This window comes from Trichomonas vaginalis, chromosome V (genome assembly GCF_026262505.1).
Source record: "Trichomonas vaginalis G3 chromosome V, whole genome shotgun sequence".
In the NCBI taxonomy this organism is placed as follows: Eukaryota; Parabasalia; order Trichomonadida; family Trichomonadidae; genus Trichomonas; species Trichomonas vaginalis.
Genome location: NC_067207.1, coordinates 2,300,444 through 2,323,347, shown reverse-complemented (window position 1 = coordinate 2,323,347; position 22,904 = coordinate 2,300,444). Strand labels below are relative to the sequence as shown.

General features: G+C 31.7%; 7 protein-coding genes across 7 annotated transcripts, besides 2 other annotated features; 5 read left to right on the top strand and 2 right to left on the bottom strand.

Annotated features, from left to right (window-relative positions):
• Positions 1-93: 93 nt before the first annotated feature.
• Positions 94-1,739, top strand: TVAGG3_0265720 (uncharacterized protein; the record flags this gene model as incomplete). Its single annotated transcript, XM_001583583.2, has 1 exon — positions 376-948. One exon carries the CDS (start codon positions 376-378, stop codon positions 946-948), a length of 573 nt encoding a protein of 190 aa, XP_001583633.1.
• Positions 1,740-2,287: 548 nt separating this feature from the next.
• On the top strand, positions 2,288-3,601 carry TVAGG3_0265710 (uncharacterized protein; the record flags this gene model as incomplete). Its single annotated transcript, XM_001583582.1, has 1 exon — positions 2,288-3,601. The coding sequence occupies one exon, from the start codon at positions 2,288-2,290 to the stop codon at positions 3,599-3,601; it is 1,314 nt and encodes a 437-aa protein (XP_001583632.1).
• Positions 3,602-5,183: 1,582 nt separating this feature from the next.
• On the top strand, positions 5,184-7,944 carry TVAGG3_0265700 (uncharacterized protein; the record flags this gene model as incomplete). The annotated part of the gene is made up of 1 exon (XM_001583581.1): positions 5,184-7,802. One exon carries the CDS (start codon positions 5,184-5,186, stop codon positions 7,800-7,802), a length of 2,619 nt encoding a protein of 872 aa, XP_001583631.1.
• Positions 7,945-8,263: 319 nt separating this feature from the next.
• On the bottom strand, positions 8,264-10,168 carry TVAGG3_0265690 (armadillo (ARM) repeat-containing protein family; the record flags this gene model as incomplete). The annotated part of the gene is made up of 1 exon (XM_001583580.1): positions 8,264-10,168. One exon carries the CDS (start codon positions 10,166-10,168, stop codon positions 8,264-8,266), a length of 1,905 nt encoding a protein of 634 aa, XP_001583630.1.
• Positions 10,169-11,615: 1,447 nt separating this feature from the next.
• Positions 11,616-12,662, bottom strand: TVAGG3_0265680 (spectrin binding; the record flags this gene model as incomplete). The annotated part of the gene is made up of 1 exon (XM_001583579.1): positions 11,616-12,662. The coding sequence occupies one exon, from the start codon at positions 12,660-12,662 to the stop codon at positions 11,616-11,618; it is 1,047 nt and encodes a 348-aa protein (XP_001583629.1).
• A 584-nt stretch (positions 12,663-13,246) lies between these two features.
• Positions 13,247-14,346, top strand: TVAGG3_0265670 (uncharacterized protein; the record flags this gene model as incomplete). Its single annotated transcript, XM_001583578.1, has 1 exon — positions 13,309-14,271. The coding sequence occupies one exon, from the start codon at positions 13,309-13,311 to the stop codon at positions 14,269-14,271; it is 963 nt and encodes a 320-aa protein (XP_001583628.1).
• Positions 14,347-14,831: 485 nt separating this feature from the next.
• Positions 14,832-22,506, top strand: TVAGG3_0265660 (beige/BEACH-related family; the record flags this gene model as incomplete). The annotated part of the gene is made up of 1 exon (XM_001583577.1): positions 15,284-22,483. The coding sequence occupies one exon, from the start codon at positions 15,284-15,286 to the stop codon at positions 22,481-22,483; it is 7,200 nt and encodes a 2,399-aa protein (XP_001583627.1).
• Positions 22,507-22,887: 381 nt separating this feature from the next.
• Positions 22,888-22,904: part of a mobile genetic element that runs on past the window's edge.
• Positions 22,888-22,904: part of a terminal%2Cinverted (terminal inverted repeat of Mariner transposon ID:TVAGG3_0265640) that runs on past the window's edge.

Genomic DNA, 22,904 nt, shown 5'->3' with positions numbered 1-22,904 from the left:
GCAATCAGAGCTGTCAATAATTGAATATGCGAAATTCTTAGTGTGAAACTATTTTTCAGAGGAATTTCATAACTTATCGAAGTTTTTCTTTAATAAGACATAGGTAGAACAAATTCATAAATTTAAAAAATTTTAGGGAGGATTAATATTCAAAAAGTTCCAAAAAATCAGAGTGTCAAATCAAAGGATTTGTGAAATTTATTTCCTTTCAAAATCTAATCCTCACAAAAGTTCGTTATTTTTACAAGATTTTTTTGATGAATTTTTAACGGGATTAAAATATGTGAAATAAAATCTAAAATATATGGTTCCAACCGCGAGGTATACAAAATTTGATCAAATATCATCATGACCGAGATTTTCTTGAATGTTAAAATGTACGGAAATGAAATAACCCAAGTTCACGTTCCGATATTTGCACAAGTTGCTCAGGGGCTCGAGGAATGCGGCTTTAAAATACTTCCAAATGCAGAATTTATCTACTGCCACAAAGGTAGAATACTCAGACCCGAATTATCGTTTCAAGTCCAAAAAGTTTATAATGGTGATTTAATTATCATTTACATGAAAAAACTCCCAGATCCCTCAAAAAGAGAAAGATTTTTCGAAATGTTCCAGCCGAGTACCACCAAAGAAGTCAAATTATCTCGTAGCGATAAAAACAAGAATACTGTAGTGGCAAAGATGACAGACAACGTTTATCGATTATGGGAAGGACAGAGAGAATTCGGCTCAGTGCTTAATAAAATGCTTGCAGCTCAAAATCAAGCAGAAGTTGAACCCGAACAGATACCAACAATAATACCTGAGCCGAAATTATCTACAGAGAAATTACCCCTCTTTCCAGTTGAAAGTCAGCAGATACCGCCTAATTATTCTTATTCGACTGATTCAGAAGCCGAGATTGCCCCACGAAAACCAATCATTAAATTTGCAAAGAAAGAGTAAAAATTTGTTTGTTGTTTGTTTATTAAATTTATCTTATTGTTGCAAGGCTACACATATTCTCAACAATAAATTCCTATTTTAGGAAAATCCTAATATAATTATTAAAAGATCAAAAAAGACAGCGTTTTCCTCACATGAACGATTGCATGTAGTTTCAGATTTGTAAAGTAATACAATGTATTGCAGTAGGCTGATGTCGAAATTCTCTTTTGTTAGACAAAGCGGAATAATAAGATCATTAAGAAACAAACCTTCAGTCATTCCATAATTTATATATAACATGTACCTTTTTCGCAATAATTTCGCAGTTAGATATTAATATAATCTAATATCTTGATTTGTTAATTCATATTCATACGATATGAGATATCTATCAATTACAGAGGCGTAACTCAAACACTTCATGCCAAAATCAATCTCCCAAAGTCAAAAGACGATTTTTTTGTGAAAATCGTACTTTAGACAATTCTGCCGTTTAGATCTTTGTAGGAATCCTTTCACAAACCTCAGAGTCGACACAATTACCTCAGAGAGTATTGAGAGAGTTGTATCAAAAAGTCAAACAAGTATTGAATTTTTTCAGAGTAGTATACCGCACACTTGATTTTTTTTTTCAAAATTTACAGTAATGTATTCCAACAATTTAATACCAGATCCGACAAATTGTTTTAATTCATCATGCAAAAAATTTGACATCAGATGCAGAAATTCTTAAAATTACTCAATTTGAATATGGAAACTATATTCAAGCATAAAAACAAATGCCAATTGTAAATATCACAAATATTATGAATTATATAAATTTTTATCCACCGAATTCCAGAATTCTCAGTAAGGGAGTGAAATTGAGTCGCTTCCAAAGAATGATTGTTCCTTGCTTTAATTGGTCTTGTTTCTTTTTTTGTAATATTGAATAAACAAAATCTTGTTTTATTTTAAGAATTTGATAAAGCGTATATATTTTCCATACATGTACAATCAGAATATCATGTTCAAATCTGTTTATCTTTCGTTTGTGACGGCAATATTGAAGAGTGATTCAAAAATTGAGAGTCTCATAGACTTGAAGGTTCTCAAAAGGATGGTAACGTGCTGTTTTATTCCATTCAAAATTTCAAAATGTATTTTCGTTTTATTTCTATTATATCTACAAATGAATTTAAGAATATATTTATGATTTTTGGTACCGGAAAAAATTGAAATTCAAAACTTTCGACTATTTTTCTTAACATAAAAGTTTTTTCCCCTGAAGGCATACAAATATAAAGTAACAACGTAAAATGATCAGTTATTCAAAAAAATCCGTTATGTAAAAAAATAGTCGCTATAATTCTACTTTATGTTACTTCTTTTATATAATTTAGTATCTTCACTTCAAATCGGATACGGCATTACTAATGGCTATCACGAAATGACTTTAGATCAAGGGGAAACACTGAACATATCTGAATGTTATAAAGTTACAGTTATTAATTACAAAGATCTCGGTCTTAAAGATTATTTATCAGAGGGTCTGATATTCACAAACACATTTAACAAAAAAGTTGTTGTCAAAATGATGATATATGCAATATGCTGGAAATGGACAGAAGATTATGATTATTATCATACATTTTCAAAGCCAACTAATCTTTACCTTGCTAATAGTGATCAAAGGAGAATTAAAGTTGATTTTGATTTCCAACATGAGATGATTACCAATGAAGCAGGAAACAGTGATATATACTTACCAGAAGTATCTCACTTTTATTTCAAACCATCTGATGATCTTTTTACTGAAGTCGATACTTTACCAGATTCTTTTCGATTGTATTTTAGTGGAACTTACTTAATAACGGTCGGTACATCACCTAAAACAATTTCTGTTTCAAACAGAGCCATTATTATTATCATTCGTAATGATGTTCAAACAAATTATCAAAAAATTATAACAGGCGTTGAATCTATATCTTTTCCTGCAGGAAGCAGTGCAGATAGCTGTGTTCAATTGATTTACGCAGATTTTGGAGAAGAATTAGCTGGATATAGTTATGATATCATTCACAATCCAAAGAATCTTGAAGTAGGTTATAAAGATTTTAGTCATATTAATCTAATAATTTATTCAGATTCATCTATGTTTGTTTCAATTGAGGATGTATGCAAAGGAGAGAAAAAAGAATGGCTTTTACAGAAAAATGAGGCATTAATGTATCATTTATATGACCTTTACCCATTTAAATTAAGAGCTGATTCTCTTGACCAGAGCTTGACATCCGAATTATTGGATATTCAGAAAGATAAATATATATCATCTTTACAAAATGATAACAGTTTACCATATGATGTTTGTATAAGCGCCGGACATACGTTATTTTGCAATGTATCAACCAAGGAAACTTTTCTATGCTCACGTATGATTAGTTCAGTATGGAATCCTTCCTTGTATAATTTTGATAGGTATACTTCCATTATAACTTCAAAATCCCGAACAAATGAATTAGTAACACCAAGTCTTGATTATGGTGATCATCATATTATTAATGAATTTGGGACATTCAAAAACAAAGATTATCCAAGCCGTAATCCTGATAATGGTTACATAATGGCAGTTTCAACAATCCCGATTAAATGTACTGATAAAGAAAAGGATCTGGAAATAGAAAAAAAATAATGGGTTATATAGTTGTGTGTCAATGAAAGGCGCCATGACTGTTTTTAAAGCTAATGGTGAGGAAGAAGTCACCAGGAATTTAAACCTCCGCACAAACACTGATAAAGTCGAAAAAACCAATGATGTTATTTATTTATATGAAGGTTTATACTCGCTGGAAATAGATGGAACACTAGATATTTCTGCTAAAAGAATTTTATATATTCCAGACTTGACTGATCTTGAAATTGTTTCTTCATCAGTGCAACCAAGATATGAAGGATTTTATGTTGATCATTCGGATATTACAATTCAAATTAAATCAACGAAACTTGTTAAGTTCAAAATATTCTCTTCAAAAGAAAACAATTATTATATAAAAGGAATGTGTTATAATGTTCCTACAGGTATCTATAATATTTCTGGAGATGCATATATAGTGAGTGATTATTGGTATCGTGCCAGAAGCACTCGGGATCAAGGTAAATATGGATACTTTTATGATGATAAAGATGTTAATATTATAAATGACAAACTACCTTTGGACTACAAGTACAAATGTGTTGGAGTTTCATTAGAAAAGTTAAGTTTTAATTTCAGCGAAGAATTTAATGATAATGATACAATATATGAATATTATATGAAATCCGGAAAAGAATATATTTCTATAAAAAAAGGTGTGCATTTGTAACAGATGACACTGAGAATGTCTATATTGCTCCCTATTCTTCAACCAAAAAGAATAAATTTAGAAAATTAGACCCAACTAAATTTTATGATAGTTTCTATGGATTGGTATTGAAGTATGATGGACCCCGTGATAAAATTAGAGTTCTCGTTAAGTGGCAGAATGGCACCTATTTTACTGGATATAAGAAAGAACAAATTAGAAATGGTACAGTTTATTATCCTTTATTGACTAGCAATCAAGATTTATGGGAAATCTGGAGTGAGTTCACAACAAAAAGAAAGCATTTCTTTGATAATCATTCTATGATATATTATAATGAAACTAAGGAAGATTTGAGATGGCAACCTTCCTATTCGAAGGAATCATTTCCCAGAGATTACTTTATCTCAAATTATCAAGAAAAAGAAGAAGGAAAGTAATCTCCTTCTAGCTCCAGTTCTAGTTCAACACCTTCCCAGCAAGCAAACAATCCTTAATTATTAAAATTTTTAATAAATCAATATAATTTTAATCAATCTTATTTTTTTAAGCTGTAAGGCACCGATATGATTAATTTGGTCAATCCTAAAGTCATAAAAAAATATAAAGATATGCCGCTAATTTATTGTAGATTGCGAATGTAAAAATCGTATAAGTTGTTTTCTATGACAATATGAAAGAAATAAAATTTATTAATAAATTAGCATCATTTACCAAATATATCAATTCCTGGCATTTATACTACTCAAGTACTTTAATATTCTTCTCAGTCACATCCATATTATAGAAAATATTCGATAACAAATTGATTTTGTTATGGATTTATGAAATTTCTCAAATAAATATGATTTTAGTTAAGCTGAAGAAGCTATATTTAAAGTCAGTACAAATAAAATTTTCCCTTCAATTTTATAAAAAGATCGTTATAAATCAATGAATGATTTTGACGACGGGGGATTTGACGAATTTACTTTAGAAGATGATGGAAATGACGACGACCTTTTCAAGGATGCTCCTCCAGTCGGAAATTTCAAAAAGAACAGTCTTTTAGCCGGATTAAATACAAAACCTCCTCAAAACGCTAGCAGAAAATCTCAAATTCCACCTACATTTGCAGATGATATGCCACCAATTCCATCACTACCACCAGTTTCAATAAGTCAAACAATTAAACCACAAATAATTCCTCAAAATCCTCTTCCTACAATGAATCATATAATTTCAGAGCCACTTGATGAACCAGCATCAGGTGAAGAAATGGCAGATGATTTCGTTATTGATTCATCAAAATCAGAAAATAAACCGACTGATGAGGTTGAAGAAAATCAAAACGATGCAAACAATTTCGAAGCAAATAATGATGATCAAAACAACAACGACAACAACGAAGCTGAATTCGAAAATGATTTCGTAATAGAATCACCTAGTTCAGAAGAAGATCCATACAAACAGCGTCTTAAACTACTTGCAGACTTAGAAATGATGAATGCCGAACAAAATCAACCAGAAACACCAAAAACAGAAAAATCTAATGCAGAAACTCAAATTAAACCAAAAGAAGAAGTTAAAAAACCAAAGGAATCACCTAAAAAAGAGGTATCTCCGCAAACTTCTCAAAAATCAATACAATCAAAACAATCACCTAAAAGTACAGACTCTCAGGCAAAGAATCCACAGGATAACAAGCCCAAAAACGGTGAAGAATTACAAACAAAGACTAAAATACCTGTCAGAAGGAATCAATCTGATGAACAAAAACAAATTGCGGAAAAGAAAGCCCAAGCACAAGCGAAAGCCAACGAAGAGCAAAAGGCAAGAATGGCCAAACTCGCATCCGAAAAAGCTAAAGCAGAAGAGAAGAAAAAACAGCAAATTGAAGAACAAAAAAAGATTGAAGAAGAAAACCGTCAAAAACAAGAAGAAGAAAAACGACAGAAACTTGAAGAGAAGCAAAAAGAACTTGAGAGACTCAAACAGATAGAGAAACAGAAACAGTTAGAAGCCAAAAAGAAGAAAGAAGAGAAAGAAGCAGCTTTGAAAGCGAAAGCTGAAGAAATGGCAAGGAAAAGAGCGGAAGAAAGACAAAAGAAGCTGGAATCTCTCAAGGCATATGAACAGAAGAAGAAAGAGAAACAGATTTCCCAGCAAAAATCAGTTCCACAATCAAATAATAACGATGATCATGATTTTAGTGACGATTTCGAAGACGACGATGAACAGAATGAGCAGCAAACAGATGCTAGTGAAAAAGAAAGCAAAGATGGCGAAAGCGGATTCTTAATTACCCAATTAAACAACGCAATTTCGTATAAAGCTGATGAGAACGACTCAGATCGCAAACAAAAGCAAGCATCAAGGACGGAGAGTGAAAGAAAAGAGCTTCCTTTCGATTTAGCTGATCCAACTGTTAAAAAAGCTCTAAAGATTTTGGGATTAGTTCCAAAAGACCTTCATTATCCAACTCAACTTGAACTAAACGCTTTGTGTCCTCGTGGTCCACTCCAAGACAAAGCTGCAGCTCAATTAAACGCGAGAGTTGACTCTTTGATACAAGAAGTTCAATCCAAAGTTTTTGAATTGCGAAACAAAAGCAATTTACCTCCTTTGAGACAAAAGAACAACTCCCAGATATCCTCGCAATCATCCTCATCCCATTTCGAGAATGTAGAAGCGAAATATCAACTGCAAACTGAAGAATACAAAAAAAGTCAGAAGAAAATGGTCGAAAAAATGCTCATAGACTTCATCAGGGCGAGAGAATCACAAAAAGAGCAGCAATGGAGAGAAAGCGAACAGGAATCAAGGAAGAACTTGGAGGAGCACATGAAGAACGCGAATTTGACTGAAGAAAGAAGGAAAAATCAGGAAAAAATGGAAAGAATCAAAGCACAGAAAAGAAAGGTCGAAAAAGAAGAACAAAAGAAGATATTACAATTACAAGAAGAACTCGACATGAAAGAGAAAGAAATGAATGACAGATTGAAACAAATCGACCAAGAAAAACAACAAAATCTTTTGGAGAAGAAACTAAATTACCAAGAAGGATTAATCAAAGCAAGAAGAGCAAGAATGCAAGCAGAAAGACAACTAAGAGAAAAAGCACAACTCGCAATGATTTCTCAGAATCAACACGTTCAAAATGTTATTTCACAGAGAAATGCTGCTCAAAAACGTTTGAAAGAACAGTTAATTCTCGAGAAAATTGAGAGACAAAGAAGACAACTCGAAGCTGAAAGAAGAAGAAGACTTGAAGAGTCTAAAGCTGCAAGACAAAAGACTGAATCGATGGAGAGACTTAAGAATATCGAGATACAGAAGAAACAGGAATTACAGGCACACATGCGCGCAATGAAGGCGAAATTCAATGCTGATACAGTCAAGAAACAAATGGTTGAAGACTTGAAGGGCATGGCGTTCGATAATGACGAACAACTGAAGAATTATGCTGCTAAGTATGGATTTAACTTGTCTTCGCTTTATGCAAAGGCAAGAGGAGAAACAGAGGAAACTTTTGATGAGGACTTTGTTTCGGAAGATGAAAGTACTCATTAACTTTTATTATTTATTTTATAATTTTGTTTTTGTTTATTTTTATTTATTTATGTTTGATAATAAAATACTATTTATTAATATGCATTTGTTAAAAAAGCAATTAGCCTTTTGGCATTTCTATCTGTCTTACATAATAATATGGCGTTTAAAAGTTTCCAAAATAAAAATTCTTTTGTTTTTGAAGTTATTCGAATGTTTTTTTATGGGAAGAATCAGGATAAACTGAATTCACAGAATAGTTTTTGTCTAACAAAGATACAATAAGAGAATAACTTTTCCATGCCGTGTTATCAGTAAGAAAGTCCATGGATCATTGTAATAGTCATTAATTTAGTCAATTTGTAAATTCAATCATTTTCGACCATTTTGAATCAATAAAATCTTTATAAAAGTTGTTTTGTTCCATGGAAATCAAAAACTCAATATAAATAGAAAAAGATAAATATAAAAAGCTCTATATTTTATATAATAACATTCATATTTTTGAGTGTTTCAAGAAAACTATTGACATCAGGATCAAATTTTTTTGGTAAGTGATCAATTGCAACCTTTATAATGTTTTCATCAACATTACCTGATTTTGCGGTATAATAAACAATGAAAACAGCAAGAACACTCATAAAACTACTGTTTTCTTCATTATCGGAGTTAAACCATTCAACAACAATTGGATACAAACTTTCTAAATCTTTGGCAGAAATTACATTTTTTGCCAAAAACTTGTTACAAAGATAAATCGAATTATGCCTTATATAAACATCATCTGTTGCTTCCAATACTTTAAATACACTTCCTAATATATCTTCTGCTATGTTATTTCCTCTGAAAAGTTCAAAAGGAATGTCTGCTAAACATCCAATTGAAAGATACAAAACATTGTTATCTTTGCTGTTATTTAACAAACCTAGAAGGAAAGGAATACAAACTTCTGCAATTCTTGCATTCCATATAAAACATATAATATCTGTAAATGATTCAAAAACACTTTCATCAAATAAATCATTAGGATTTTCTTGGCAAAACTTGATGATTAATTTTTCAATTGAATCTAAAATAAAATCATTAGATTTCTGTTCAATTATCTGTTTGCCTAATAACAGCAATACTTGTAAAATCTTTCCATTACAATCTATTAGAATTTCATTGATTTTTGTTACTAATTCATTAATTTTTTCTTCATCTAATAAATTCAAAATATTTGATAAAGAAATTCGAATTTCTTCAATTATTCTTTCACGTGGAGTTTCTAACAAGTTCATGATATTCTCATATATCTGTAAAGATAATTCAACATCATTAGTTTTCATGCATATCTGTGATAATGCAACATAAAAAAGAGATCGAATTTGTGTTGATGAATTTTCATCAAAACAAAACCGAGAAATTATTTCTTTCATTTCTACAGCAAAATCAATGAAAACATCTGGATTCAACTCGAAACATTGTGCAAATAAGGAAACAGCAGCTTCTATTAATTGAGAATCAATCAATGAAATCAAAGTTGATTTAACAATTTCAACAGCAACTTCTTTTGTTTCATTTCTTGCTAATAAACTTTTAATCAAACAAAATGAGTTTTCAGGAGATTCTTGAATAATATTAATCAAAAACTCTGTTTCTGAATCATCCAATTTCGTGATATTTCCTATACTTGCTGCTAAAACATCTAAATAACTTTCTCTTAAGTCTTCTGTAACTTTTTCACTATAATCAAGAAGAATTTTGAAGATTTCATCAGTTTGAACATTAGTTATCTTTAGAATTCTTTCAAGTGCATCAAATAAAACACATTGAAATGTTAAATCATCAGTTTTATCAATCAAATCCATCAAAAAAGAAATTAAATTATTTCCAATTTTCGAAATTACTTCAATTATCTCTGAATCTCTGATAAAGAACAAAGCAGCAAGTATGACATCTTTATTTTCACTTCCAAAAGCGGCATCCAACAGTTCTACAATGAAATCATTTGGAATTTTTTGATTTAATTCCAAGATTTGATTTGTCAAAGAGAAAAATGGAATTAAATACATAATATTTTGTTCTACAAAGTTATTAAATATATATGGAAGTATCTCTATGACCTTTTCTTTATCAATTACCTGCAAAAAGTCTGAAATTAAACCAAAAGATTCAGTAATTTGTTCTGTTTCAAAATATTCGTCTAAAGAAATCTTCATACACCTTGTAATGATATTTATTGAGTCATCTTCAGTTATGTACTGCGTGAACATCGAAAGAAAACAAAGAACTGAACTGTTTTCTTCCCAATTTAATTCATCATTAAATAAAATTGAATAAGCGGCATTGATGAGAGTCAAAATATAATCATCATCAAATGAATGTTGGTTTGAAATAACAGACATCAACATCCAAAAAGTTCTCATTTCATTCGAATTTAAAAACAAGGAATTATTCAGTGCTCGTTCGTTAATGACTTGTTTTATATTTGGAAATGCTGATATATCAATAGAATCACTTATATTAAGCAAAATATAAAGCAAATTTGTAAAATCTGAATTTGATAAATTTTTTGTATCGTTTAATAATGAATTTAATAGCGAAGAAGCAATTGTATCAGTATATTCGGTGCTATTGGTAGTTACTACTCGAAGGAAATATAATAATTTTGATAAATTCAATAAATTAATTGTATTTTCAAATACATCTGGAACAAAAAGGCAAATAATACTAACTAAAGTAAGGATGTTCGATGATATAATAATATCATCTGAATATTTTTCTAATATTTGAATAAATTGTTCATTAAACAATTTCATCTCATCATAGTCGTATTTTCGACAATTGTTTTTCATAAAAATTACCATGTGAACTACAGCAACACGTTTAAGTCTTTCAGTGAGATCATTAAATTTATTTAAATATAAAATGATTGATTCCTTATCATCTTTGATAGAGTCAATGATATTCTTAACAAAGTCTTGATCGTTCTGATCGTTTGACAAAGTTTTGACTAAGAAATCGTTCAAATCCTCCATTTTACATTGAGAAATGTCACTTTTATTATCTAAAAGATAATTCTTGCTGTATTGAATTTTGAGTTGAATTTTGCACTTTTTTCGAAGAATTTGTTACATTTCATAGGTTTACGTTATTGAAAAAGTGAGACTTTTGTGAAGAAAAATAAATCTTTACTCTAAAATTAACAATTCTATAATTTCTGTAAAATGATTAACGCTAAGATCAGCAGGGTCATTATGCCAATAACTTCTACGAAAGCAAATCACCGAAATACGAAAATTGGAATTCGAAGATATAATTTCGAATTGATTTTCGATATCTGCGGTGTCATTATGCTTCGAATATCTATGGGAATGCTGGACTTCACGAAATGGAATACGGATACCAATAAATGAACGAGAAATTATCAAAAAATCATCATTGGAAAGTGAAATGACCATACAATGAGTCTTGAATTTCTTTTATGTAAGTCATGTTTATAATAACCTAAACATATGATATGTAACAAATTCTTCTGCAAAAAGTGCAAAACTCAAAATTCAAGACAGCAAGAATTCAAATTTGTGACATTTGAGAGGGCTGAAGAATTTCAAAAACAGAATATGTGCATCGTCCTTATCATACTTTGTAAAATTTGTGGTGACACCAATATAATGAAGTTAAATTGCAAAGAGAAATGAAATTTCTCATTCAATATCTTTATCCTAATCATTGGAAAAAAAAATAATGATAATGATATAAATCTATTTCAAAGAATATTAACGCGTTAGCCGACAAACAAAGTTTCATGCGGTGGAGCATCAAAATGGGAATATTCAAATGGAGTATTACTTATAATGACTGATATAGCTTTGAATTTCTTACAGTACTATCAGCACAGGAACGTGGGGTTTCACCTTTATAGTTTATTGCCTTTTTATCAGCACCTATTTGGATAAGATATTGGCAAACACGAAGATAGCCATTCCGCGATGCATGATGAAGTGGTGTATTTCCATCATTATCCCTTGCTTCTTTATCAGCTCCTAAAGAGATAAGATATGCAACGATTTCAAGACGATCATGATAAGCTGCACAAATAAGAGGAGTTTTTCCACTTTTGTCTCTTCCTTCTTTATTGCAGCCACATTCAATTAGTTTTTCAACAAGATTGAAGTTTCCAAAACTTATAGCACAATGAAGAACATTCTGACCATCCCAAATTATCCTTTCATTGAGTCTTTCTTCAATTGCTTTTTTCATTATATTTTGATTTTCTCGTCTTGAAGCTCCATCAAAGAAATTATATAATGTATTAAAATCGTTGCATTTCTTCATACTATCAATCACCGGGAAGATTTCTTTATGATATTTGATTTCCTCTTTTAATTTATTATTCTGTTCAGTAATTTGAGCAATTATTCTTTCCTTTTCTCCAATTGCTGATTTTAGAGATGCTATTTCTTTTTCATCATTCTCATGTTGGTCAAGAGTGTTTTTTATCATAACTTGAAAATTGTTAATAAAATTTCTTAAACTTGAGTTCTCTCTCATTAAATCAGACATTTGATTAGATGTTTGGTTTAAAATATTGACAATATCATCAATGAATCTTTGCCCAAGGCGTTCTCTCATCGATTTCAATATTGCAATGGCTTCATCAAGATTTTTTATGGGGACTGTTACATCTCGGGTACATTCGTAAAATCCATATCCTCTAAAATTTGGAGATGATTGATTGAGAAGTCCAACAAATTCCTGTGATGTTAAATTTATGTTTTTAAGAATCGTTTGGATTTCTTCTATTTCAAATATATCAAATAGTTTACCTTCTTCAATGTAATCTTTGGCATACGCTATGATGTATTCAAAGTTTGGTACAAGGTCCTCAGCCATCATTAAAAAAAAATCATAAGACGGGATTTATGTATACAAATTTTTTGATGACATATATATTGTACCTTAATTAAAACCTTCATTTAAAAATGAAATAATCCATAATTCATCGATCAAATCATATTGTAAAAAATTGAATTTTAGATTCTTGATATATTTCCCAGAATATATAAATTAGTTAATTTTGCCATTAGTGTAAATATTTGGAAGAAAAAGCTTTAAAGGATAATGATAATTTATCCTGGATTTAGTGATTCAAGAGCTCACTTGAGTTTTGTTGATTGAATTAATAATATTTAAACTAATATAACGAAAAGCAAGATATTTGAAAATTCCTAGTTTATAATTTATGCTGGATAGAGGAATATTTCAATTCAAAGTAAAAAATTCGATATAAACACCATTATTACGAGGTGCTTGACAGGTTCAAGTTACTAAGATGGTTTGCAAAGTCAACAAATGTATGTGGATCATCATTGGTTTTTCAAACTTTTTTATGGCCAACGGCTTCTTTTTTTTATTATTTTACTAAAGTTTTCTGGTAATGAATTAAATGAAAATCATATTTATTATTGAAACTCCGAAAGGACGAGTTGAATAAGACATTCAAATTTTGCACGATAATAAAAGTGACAATAATTGGAGAATTATGTTAAGAAACGCTTTCAAGCGTAAAGATAAGGAAAAAGAGCATAATGAAGCCAAGACAGAGGCACCCGGAGTTGTGTTTCAAGAAGCTCCACCTGATTTAGATCTTTTTACGACTGCAAGAATTAATTTAAAAAATTTCAAAGAGTATTTTGAGCAAACACAAGAAAACGCTTTTGAACCATATCAAATTGTCAATGCTTCACTTTCAAAAGCATATTCTAATTTAACAAACAAGGCATCCGAACTTTTATTAGAAAAAGAGCATCATACAAAGGATATGGAGTCAGTTCAAGCTGATATTGCTCAACAGAAAGAGTCTTTAGAGAGAGAAAATAAAGAAATCAGTGAATTGAAAGAAAAACAAAATAAATTACACGAAAGAAACAGCGAATTAAAGAAAAAGATAGAGAATCAGCGTGGAAAGAATACCAATTCATCAAAATACAAAGTAACACTTGCAGAATTGCAAGAAAAACTCAAAAATCTTCAATCAACTGTAGAGAAAAAACAAAAGGATCTTGAGGCTCTTACAGAACACAACAAGAAAATTATCGATGAATACGATGCTTGCAAAAAGAAACTTTCGGGAAAACAAGAATTTGCCACTTCGGAACTACTTAAGAGTGAACAGTTAGTAAAAGATTTACAGACTCAAGCCAAGAAGATTGAGCAAAAAAGAGAAGCTCAAAAGCTCAAAGCAGAACAAAAGAAATCAGTTCATATGTCGAGCAGAAGAGTATCAATGACAGAACGTAAAACAGAAACCTTCATTATCCAAGATAACTTACAGTTAAGTAATACAGAGCTAGAAACACTCAGATCTTTAACTTCCCAAATTCAGAAGGAGAATGATGAGTTGAACGAAGAATATGAGTCAAAGAAAATGGACGTTGACTGCCTAATTCAACAAAACCTCGGATTGAAGCAAATTCTTCGAGATATGTTGGAAGGACAAAAATAATTTCTCTTTTTTTTTGTATTAATTATTCTATTCTAATAAATCATACCGCTTTTGTTTTATAATTTTAATTCATATTCATTTATACTAATTTTTTTTGTAGAAGATTTCAAATTTGAAGGTTAGAAATGTTGAAAAAGTATCTCGTAAGCACGATTTGTATATGGTTGAGCCCAAGCATCATTTGTGGTGGTTATGAAGATGGTTGTCTACGAAATTAGAATTCAAATTCGAATGTAGGCTGGACATAAATCGATTTATATCTTTTGATATCAATAAGCGTCCAGGAATTATATTGTAATCTCTGCATATAACGATTCATTCTTTATTTCTCACTCACAATTTGCCTCTCAAAAAAACTTTTTACCTGAATAAATACATGAGTACACAAATAGGAATCAAAATATCGATTTATTATCACATCACACAAATTGTAATGCATTCAAAATTCAGAAAGAAATTATTGCGTCAGTTTTATTTACAGCTAATAAATTAATCACAATCGAATGCGTAGTAAGATTTCACAGGATATCTTTTCTTACATTTTTGACAAAAATTAAAAATGACGCTTACGGATTCCAAGGATTTGACTGTTGAGATCACCAAAATCAAATCGACACGCAAAGGCCTTGGAAAAGAGGGCGAAATATTTTTTCAAAACCTAAATTTTCCCCCGAACAGCGCAGCAATTAAATCATTCACGTCATTTGACATAAATGCTCTCAAATCTCAGCATAAAATATTCGGAGCATTCGAGACTTTTCAAGGGAGCATGAATTACTTGAATGAGAACTATGTTCTCGTTGAACAATACATTTTATTTATTTCGATGTACAGGATTTTTGATCCCAGTTATCCAATTGATCAAGATGTGAGCAAATTATTTAAAGTACTCATTGATCTTAAGAAACAAGGGAAGAATTTTCCAAATTCACATCCAAGTCTGATAAATTCAGTGTTTTATCTATTAACTGTCACGTTTCAGAGCAAGTTTTTAGATTATTCGAGCGAATTCATGCAGAAAATCACCGATTTCTACTTCATTTCCAGTGATTTCGATGGTGAATTTTTCAGTATCTTCAAATTCATACCGGAACATATCCAAAAGAATATCACATCGCCAGAATTACATAGAATGTTGTCAAATATGCTCGATATTTACTCTACTAGTATTAAAGTTTCAATTATTGATTTCATTGTACTGGAAATTCTACCGGGACTTGCAGAATTCCACCCGCAATCAATCGAGTTTTTCCTACGCGTGTATCCCCTCTTCCCAGAATCAAAAATTCTGAGAGAAATCATGGTTAAATTTGCAGTCATCATTAGCGCATCGATGACTAAAGCGGGACTTGTAAATCCATTCGACATTAATGTAAAACTCCCTCAATCGTGTACTTTACCACCACTTTACTCACAATCTACAAATCCTCAAAAATCTACCTTCAAAAAAGAGTTTAACTTCGAGAACTACAAGCCAAACCACATAGACTCCCAAATAATACAAGTAGATGACCTTTACAAGAGCCAATTTTCCCCAATTGCCGAACAATTGACGAAAATGTTCAATATTTCACCGACAAACGTTTTCGATGAAGCCGCCAAAGCCTTATTTACACAAGTTGTTGAACCATCTCCTTTTGTTTACGATTTTACTGGATTTTTGTTATCATTGTTCCTGAAAACGAAGAAATTCCCAAATAACTTCTTTAACTCATTCATATTTAGCGATAGATTGACCCCGTCTATTAATAACTTTGAAATTGTCCATTCAATCAGATATATAATTTTAGATAATTATTTCAAGCAGTTAGGAGCAAGATGTTCAGATTTTATGAAGGTATTTGAACCATTCCCATCATCCTTCCAAGATGTAATCTCTTGTCTCATCAAAATCATCCCAACTTCGCTCACATTTTTGCATCCAATTGCAGAACCGCTTTTAGAGGTTATTTTCAAGTTCTCTGTATCTATGGTCAACATGGCTGCTTTCGATGACCTCGCTGCTCAATGTAATTTGTTCAGAACAAACGTATTTTTAATGTTCCACATATTCATTAGCGAATACGACTTTTTGACCATTTTATCCGAAAATACCCATTTATCTGAGACAATCTGCCAATTCCTTATGGAAGATAACTGCAGGAAATTCATTTTTGACGAAATTACAAGAATTTTATCATGGAAATCGATAAAACTGAAAGATAACAAACTCCTTGCTGCATTCGAGACAAGGCTCAAAGTAATTGTCATGATTATTAAAGATCAGCACGAATTGCAACAAATTTTCAATTTCATATCTTCCAGTGTCAGAACAATATTACAGGCACATCCGCAGTTAACAAGGGATTTCCATAAAATCTTTACCATCATGATTGAGTCAATCTCTGACCTTTCTACAAATGATGATCATTGTATTGAGAATATGCTTGATCTGTTGCTTTCTTTCAACATTTCAAGTATCAAATATGGTGTTGATGTATCGATTTCGGATAGAGAAGAGATGCATTTCTCGAATTGGATTTTATCTGCTTACCAAAACCATCCTCCTCCTGAACTCTACTTGCATTTAATGAAGTGCTTGGCGCATGATACGAAATTGGACATTTCGAAGCCATTTGAGTTCGTAAATCCAAAAGTTATTTCTATAATGCTGAATTCCTTTAAATACACATCTCTACTTCCAGAAATCGTCCAAATAATTACAAAGAAGTGCGATGAGAGCGGCTACAACTGCAATATTTGCAATAAATACGAAATTGACCTCGCAATCGTTTCTTTCATCGAAAAAACAAGAATTGACCCAACAATTCCCATCAAAGAAGAACAACCAGAAGATGCTACAGTTAAAAACATCGATCCGAGGTCAGTTCTCCAGTTATTTAAGTTATTTGAAACAATTTCAATACGAACATCCAGTTATGTATCAGCTTTAAGGTACATTTCATTGTTTAGTCCAATAGCCAATGCATATCTGCCCTCGTACTACGAATGCGCCCTTGAAACTCTTGAAAATATGATTTCATCCGCAAATCAACAGGCGGAAACCGCTTATCCGTTCACGAAATACTCAAAGATCTCATTCATCAACCTCCCGGAGCTTCTCTACAAATCGGGATTCAAAGCTGTCCTTTGGTTCCTTCCAATGAGAGAAAATTCAGCCCAACCTGTCAAAATTTTAACGGCTGACAACTCATCCGGCCAAATAATTTCATTTAAAGTTGATTCCCAGCACATCATCATCACTTTCCAGAGCGAAGACAAGACAATTGAGCAAATCGAGAAAATTAATTTCGAAATCAACAAATGGAACTTACTTTCCGTCCAAATACAGTCAACACCACATAATTCTCCTAAGAATTACCAAGTAAAAGTCTCCGTAAACAATCAAACCGAAAAAACCGTTACTTTTCCATATTTTCCATTAACGAAAGACGGATTAATGGCATGGATATTTGCGGATGACGTTGACTGTCCTGATTATTACTTAGGGCCATTTGGAATTTGTCTTCCCACCGCTGATCTTACTAATTATTACAAAGACGGACCGAGACAATTCAAGAAAAACAACGGAATTTTTATAATTTACGCGAATCCGTTTTTGATTAATAATTATTTGACTTTGGATGATTTTGCACATGTTAAATACAATTCCTTTATTGTTCACACTATACAGAATTTGCCAGATATCATTGCAAGCCATGGAAATGTACAAGTATTAGTTCCTTTACTTGCACAATGCGACATGCAAGATCAGAAAGGAAAAATCATCGAAAAATCATTTATGAGATCGATGAAAATTATTTGTTCTGTATTGACATTGCATCAGAACGCCCAGATAAAGTTCGAAAATTGTTTTTCGATACTGAGTTTCTTTATTCAACAGTTCCCTCAGCATCAATCGAAAGAATTATATGATTTGTTTGTTGATTTATTAGATTTTCTTCATGAAAAATCATTGATAGAAAGTTTGATAAAAATCATTTTGACAAATCATAATATCTGGTTCAAGTCTGACCCGAGATTGGCTGAATACGTCACTGAGAAATGGTCAGACCACATTGCAACATACCATGGCCGCGAAATAGGAAGAGTTCGAAGATTTTGGTGGTTTACGGCACTTTTAATTCGTTATTGCTACAGAGTTAAAGAGAAAATCTCGTTGGAAAGAAGCGAATTCGATGTGGAATTAGTAAGAAAGAATATCTATAACACATTGATTAAAATAGCTAAGGATTCATGGCTGGAAACAAAGGATTTCGAAATAATCGCTCATCAAATTTTGACAGTAAAAGATGACGAAATAAGAAAGTCACTTTTACAGTTCACTTATGACTTATTATCAAAAACTAAGAATGTTTATAAGGATAAGGAACAGTTGATTGAACCTTTGTTGATAATAAGAGTTCTTCTCCTCAAAAACAATATAGATATTTCTATTTTGGTGTTCATGATTTTGTCAGAAATGTCAATTTCTTCAAAAGTGACAGTTTTCAATTATTATGAGATTATCATGAGAGAAATTGAAGATGAATTTGTTCCTAACGAAGAACTCTTCCTCAAGCTTGCAGAGTTATGCCAAACGAAAGTTCCAAGCCTGTTAAACATCGTCTGTTGGATGGCAATGCAATTTGACAAACCGGAATTTTACGAAATTTTATTGAATTTCAAACCGTCGAATCAATATTACATGCATAATTTCAATTGGGCGGTTTGGCCGGTTATTTTAATACATACGATAAAAGACAATAAAAAACGGTTGAAGTTCATGGACTTTCTTATTAATTGTACTCCTGATGGATGGTCAACAGTTATGTACACGATTGTAAGTGTTTCTTTGGCTTTGGATTATAATATGAGACTTTTGCAGCAAATAATGATAAAATCGTTAGCGAATAATATCGATAAATATCCTGACCAACAAGAGAATTTTGAACAATTTGTTATAGAATACTTATTCTTTTATATCCAAGAATATAGAAAGAATCAATCTGATGACTTAAATTACTTAAGTCCTTGCATACAAAAATTGTTCTCAAGATCAGCTTACGTTTCAAGAAATGAAGTGAAATTGGATGGAAAAAGAAAGTCACAATCTAAAATCATCATCAAAAGATTGTCACAGATTTTAGATTCCCTTCCTAATTTAACAACACGTGCTGTTATTAACCAGCCAACTAAAAATTATCACTTGAAAACTGTCAGTTACCAAGAATTGGACAACAATTTGAATGACATCTTAACTAATTCTATAATTAAAACTGATGTGAACATGGTATTCGATAACGATGGAATTTGGACTGATTACGAATTGTGCCAGGAAATATTCCCTAAAATAAAGAAATACGGTGCAATTTTCAAAATTTTGTTGTATAGATATCAAATTCGAGTCGGAATTGTTAAAATCGAACAAAAGAATCAAATAGAAAGTTTGTATAGAGTTACATGGAACGAGGTGAATACTTTCTTTGAGAACATGAACTCCAAGAACAAAGAATACTGTGAAGTCGTGAGAGAATTCATACAAACATTGGGAGATGACCAAGAAAGAATCAAAGAACAAGATCAAGAAATTTCTCCCGTCAAATTGTTGTCAAAACAATTCCCTGTTTTGTTGGACCAGTTGATTAAAAGGTTTGACGAAGAAGACTCCAACGATGTCATGTCTCAAAAGACTCTTTGGGCCAAACTATGGCATAAGATGACAACAGAAAGAGCTCCTTGGTTCAATTCCATTCCGAAACAAGATAGAATTGCGTATTTCAAGAGAGACAACATTCTTTGCCAAGGAATTCCTGCCAAGTTCAAGAGAAACTATCATTACGATGTACACTCTTTAGCTTCTGCAATGAGAGACTCAGGAAACAAAACTACAGCAGAAAACGTCGTAAAAGAAGCAGAAATTGCCAAGAAATTCGGTTTGAAAGAAAAAGCGGTACTTTTGACGATACAAACCGATGAAAATGAAAAAGATGAAAGTTCAGAGAGTAATTCATTGAATGTTTATCCATATCATTACGATTGTATTTTAGTTACTTGTGCGCATACTACTTTGGCATCGTTTAATTATAACAACACTGAATTCTGTATACAAAGAACAGGAAAAGGAATTCACATTTTGCCATTTAAAGAAGTAGAATCAATATTCTGGAGAACAGTTTTCCATAAGAGAACAGCTATTGAAATATTCATGAAAAACGGTGAATCGTATTTTGTCAATTTCCCTGAGATTAATTCCATAAACATCCTGAAAGACTTGAAGAACAAAATACCAACAGCGTTAGTACAAACAACTGACTTCCCTGCTTTCTTCGCTTCCAGTGGATTGACACAGAAATGGATCAACAGAGAAATCTCCAATTTCGAGTATTTGTTGGCTATAAACAAATACGCTGGAAGATCTTTTAATCATTTAAGTCAATACCCGATATTACCTTGGATATTAACTGATTACGAATCAAATACAATCGACTTGAATGATAAAAAGATCTATAGAGACATGGGAAAACCAATTGGAGCAATGAACGAATCCAGATTGGAAGAAAACCGCCAAAAAATGAAAGAATTGGAAGAAAATTCACCAGGAGTTGGAGATTTGTTCTCTAAGCCATATTTGTATTCCAATGGTCCAATGGCTCCACAAACAATATTTGTTTATCTGATAAGAACGGAGCCATTCTGCAAATTGCACATCGAACATCAAGGAGAAAAATTTGACAATCCTGACAGACAATTCAGATCTGTCGAAAAAGTTTTCAAACTCGTGATGAATGAGATGAATTTCTATTCCGAGCTGATCCCTGAGTTCTTCTATCAACCAGATTTCTTGAGGAACTACAACCATTTCGATCTTGGAAAGAGCGAAGGAAAGGACATTTCGGAAGTAGATTTGCCAAATTGGGCGAACAAATCTCCTTTCCATTTCATTTACACGATGAGAAAAGCTCTTGAAAGTGAGTATGTTTCTGAAAAATTGCATAAATGGATCGATTTAATGTTCGGCAAGAAACAGAAATCTCTTGAATCGAACAATCTTTTCTTGTGGGCTTTGTACGCCGACGCATGGGAAGTTTCTAAAAACGATCCTTCAATGCAAGTTTACATCGAACAAGAAACAACTCACTGCGGACAAATTCCTCAGCAATTATTTACTGATTTCCATAAACCAAGGAATAAACCTGCATCCCACGGAAGAATGTTTTCTTTCCAGCCAACACCACAACAGACTTCTTCATACACTGTTCCTTTGTTCCAACAAAATGATGATAGTCATACAATTGTTGCTGGCCAAGTAATTGAATGCCAAAATGGTCAGTTCACTTTCGCTATTATTTCCAAAGATGGAACTGTTTATATCACTAATGTCACAACAAGGGAGATCTACGAAGACAAATCCAAGAGATCTCCGTTGAATGCGATTTCTAGTGATAAAAAATACAGTTTCGACACAACAAAAATTGCTGCTTGTGGAAAATCTTTGTTTGTCGTCGGAACAACTAACAGAGAAATCTTCGAAATATGTGCAGATGCGAAAGTCAACAAATACGCAGTTTCTCCATCAGATATCCTTTGTATTGCATCATCCAAGAAATACTTGATAACAGGAGATATCGAAGGAGTTGCAACTGTTTACGACATTCCTTCTAAATCTGTTTACTGCTCGATTGATATGTTCAGAGCAGGAATAACAAGTATTGCGATATCAGAAGAATACCACATGTTTGTTTGCGGAATGTCTGATGGTTGTATCATCATTTGTTCCTTGAATACGAAATCTTTCGTCAGAGTAATAAACCTCAAAGATTGCTTCCCAGGAGTTCCTGATTCTGAAATCATTCCAAGAAGAATTGTTATTACAGAAGGATGGGGATTCATCACTGTTTTCTTCGGTGGTGAAAAGGAAAGAAAAGTGTGTTTGTTCACAAACAGTGGAAATGATGAACCAATCAACTCTTCCATCAAAATGAACAAACACATGACACCTGAGACATCTGCAATTGCCATCAAAGATGAAAAGGGAATTGATTATATAATACAATCGTATGGAAAATCAATTTTGTTCTTTGAAGCTGCAGAACTCAAACAAAATAATTTGATTTACGGAGAAGCTCCTGATAAGATAAATAACTTGTATTATTCTTACCAGCACAGCTTCATTGTTGCAATAACATCGAGCGGATTCCACTTTGTTCCTTTTGGATCAAAGGATTTGTAATTATTTATTTTATTAAAACGTGATTTATTTTTTTATTGAGTTTTATTTTAGTAATTATACAAGTAGAAATCAACATTTGATGTTTCCCATACATGATTTCAAAAAATAAATTGAATTAATTTAATCAGAATCAAAATTCTTACTACAAATAGACCCACTTTTCATTTGGGAATTCAATAATAATTGGAAAAAATCTGTTGAAAACAAGTATTGTAAATTTTTCAAAAACCGCAATCAGCAAAATGAGCTCTTCATTTCACAAACAATAGCGAAAACGATAAAAAATCTTTAAAATATAATGGGGGACTCAAAATAACGAGTTTTCGTGATTTTCCATGTTCTTTATTTAACAAAGAAGGATGCATGTTCTATTCCAGAAGAATACACAGTTCAGTATTATCATATAGGGTGTCCAAAGGTG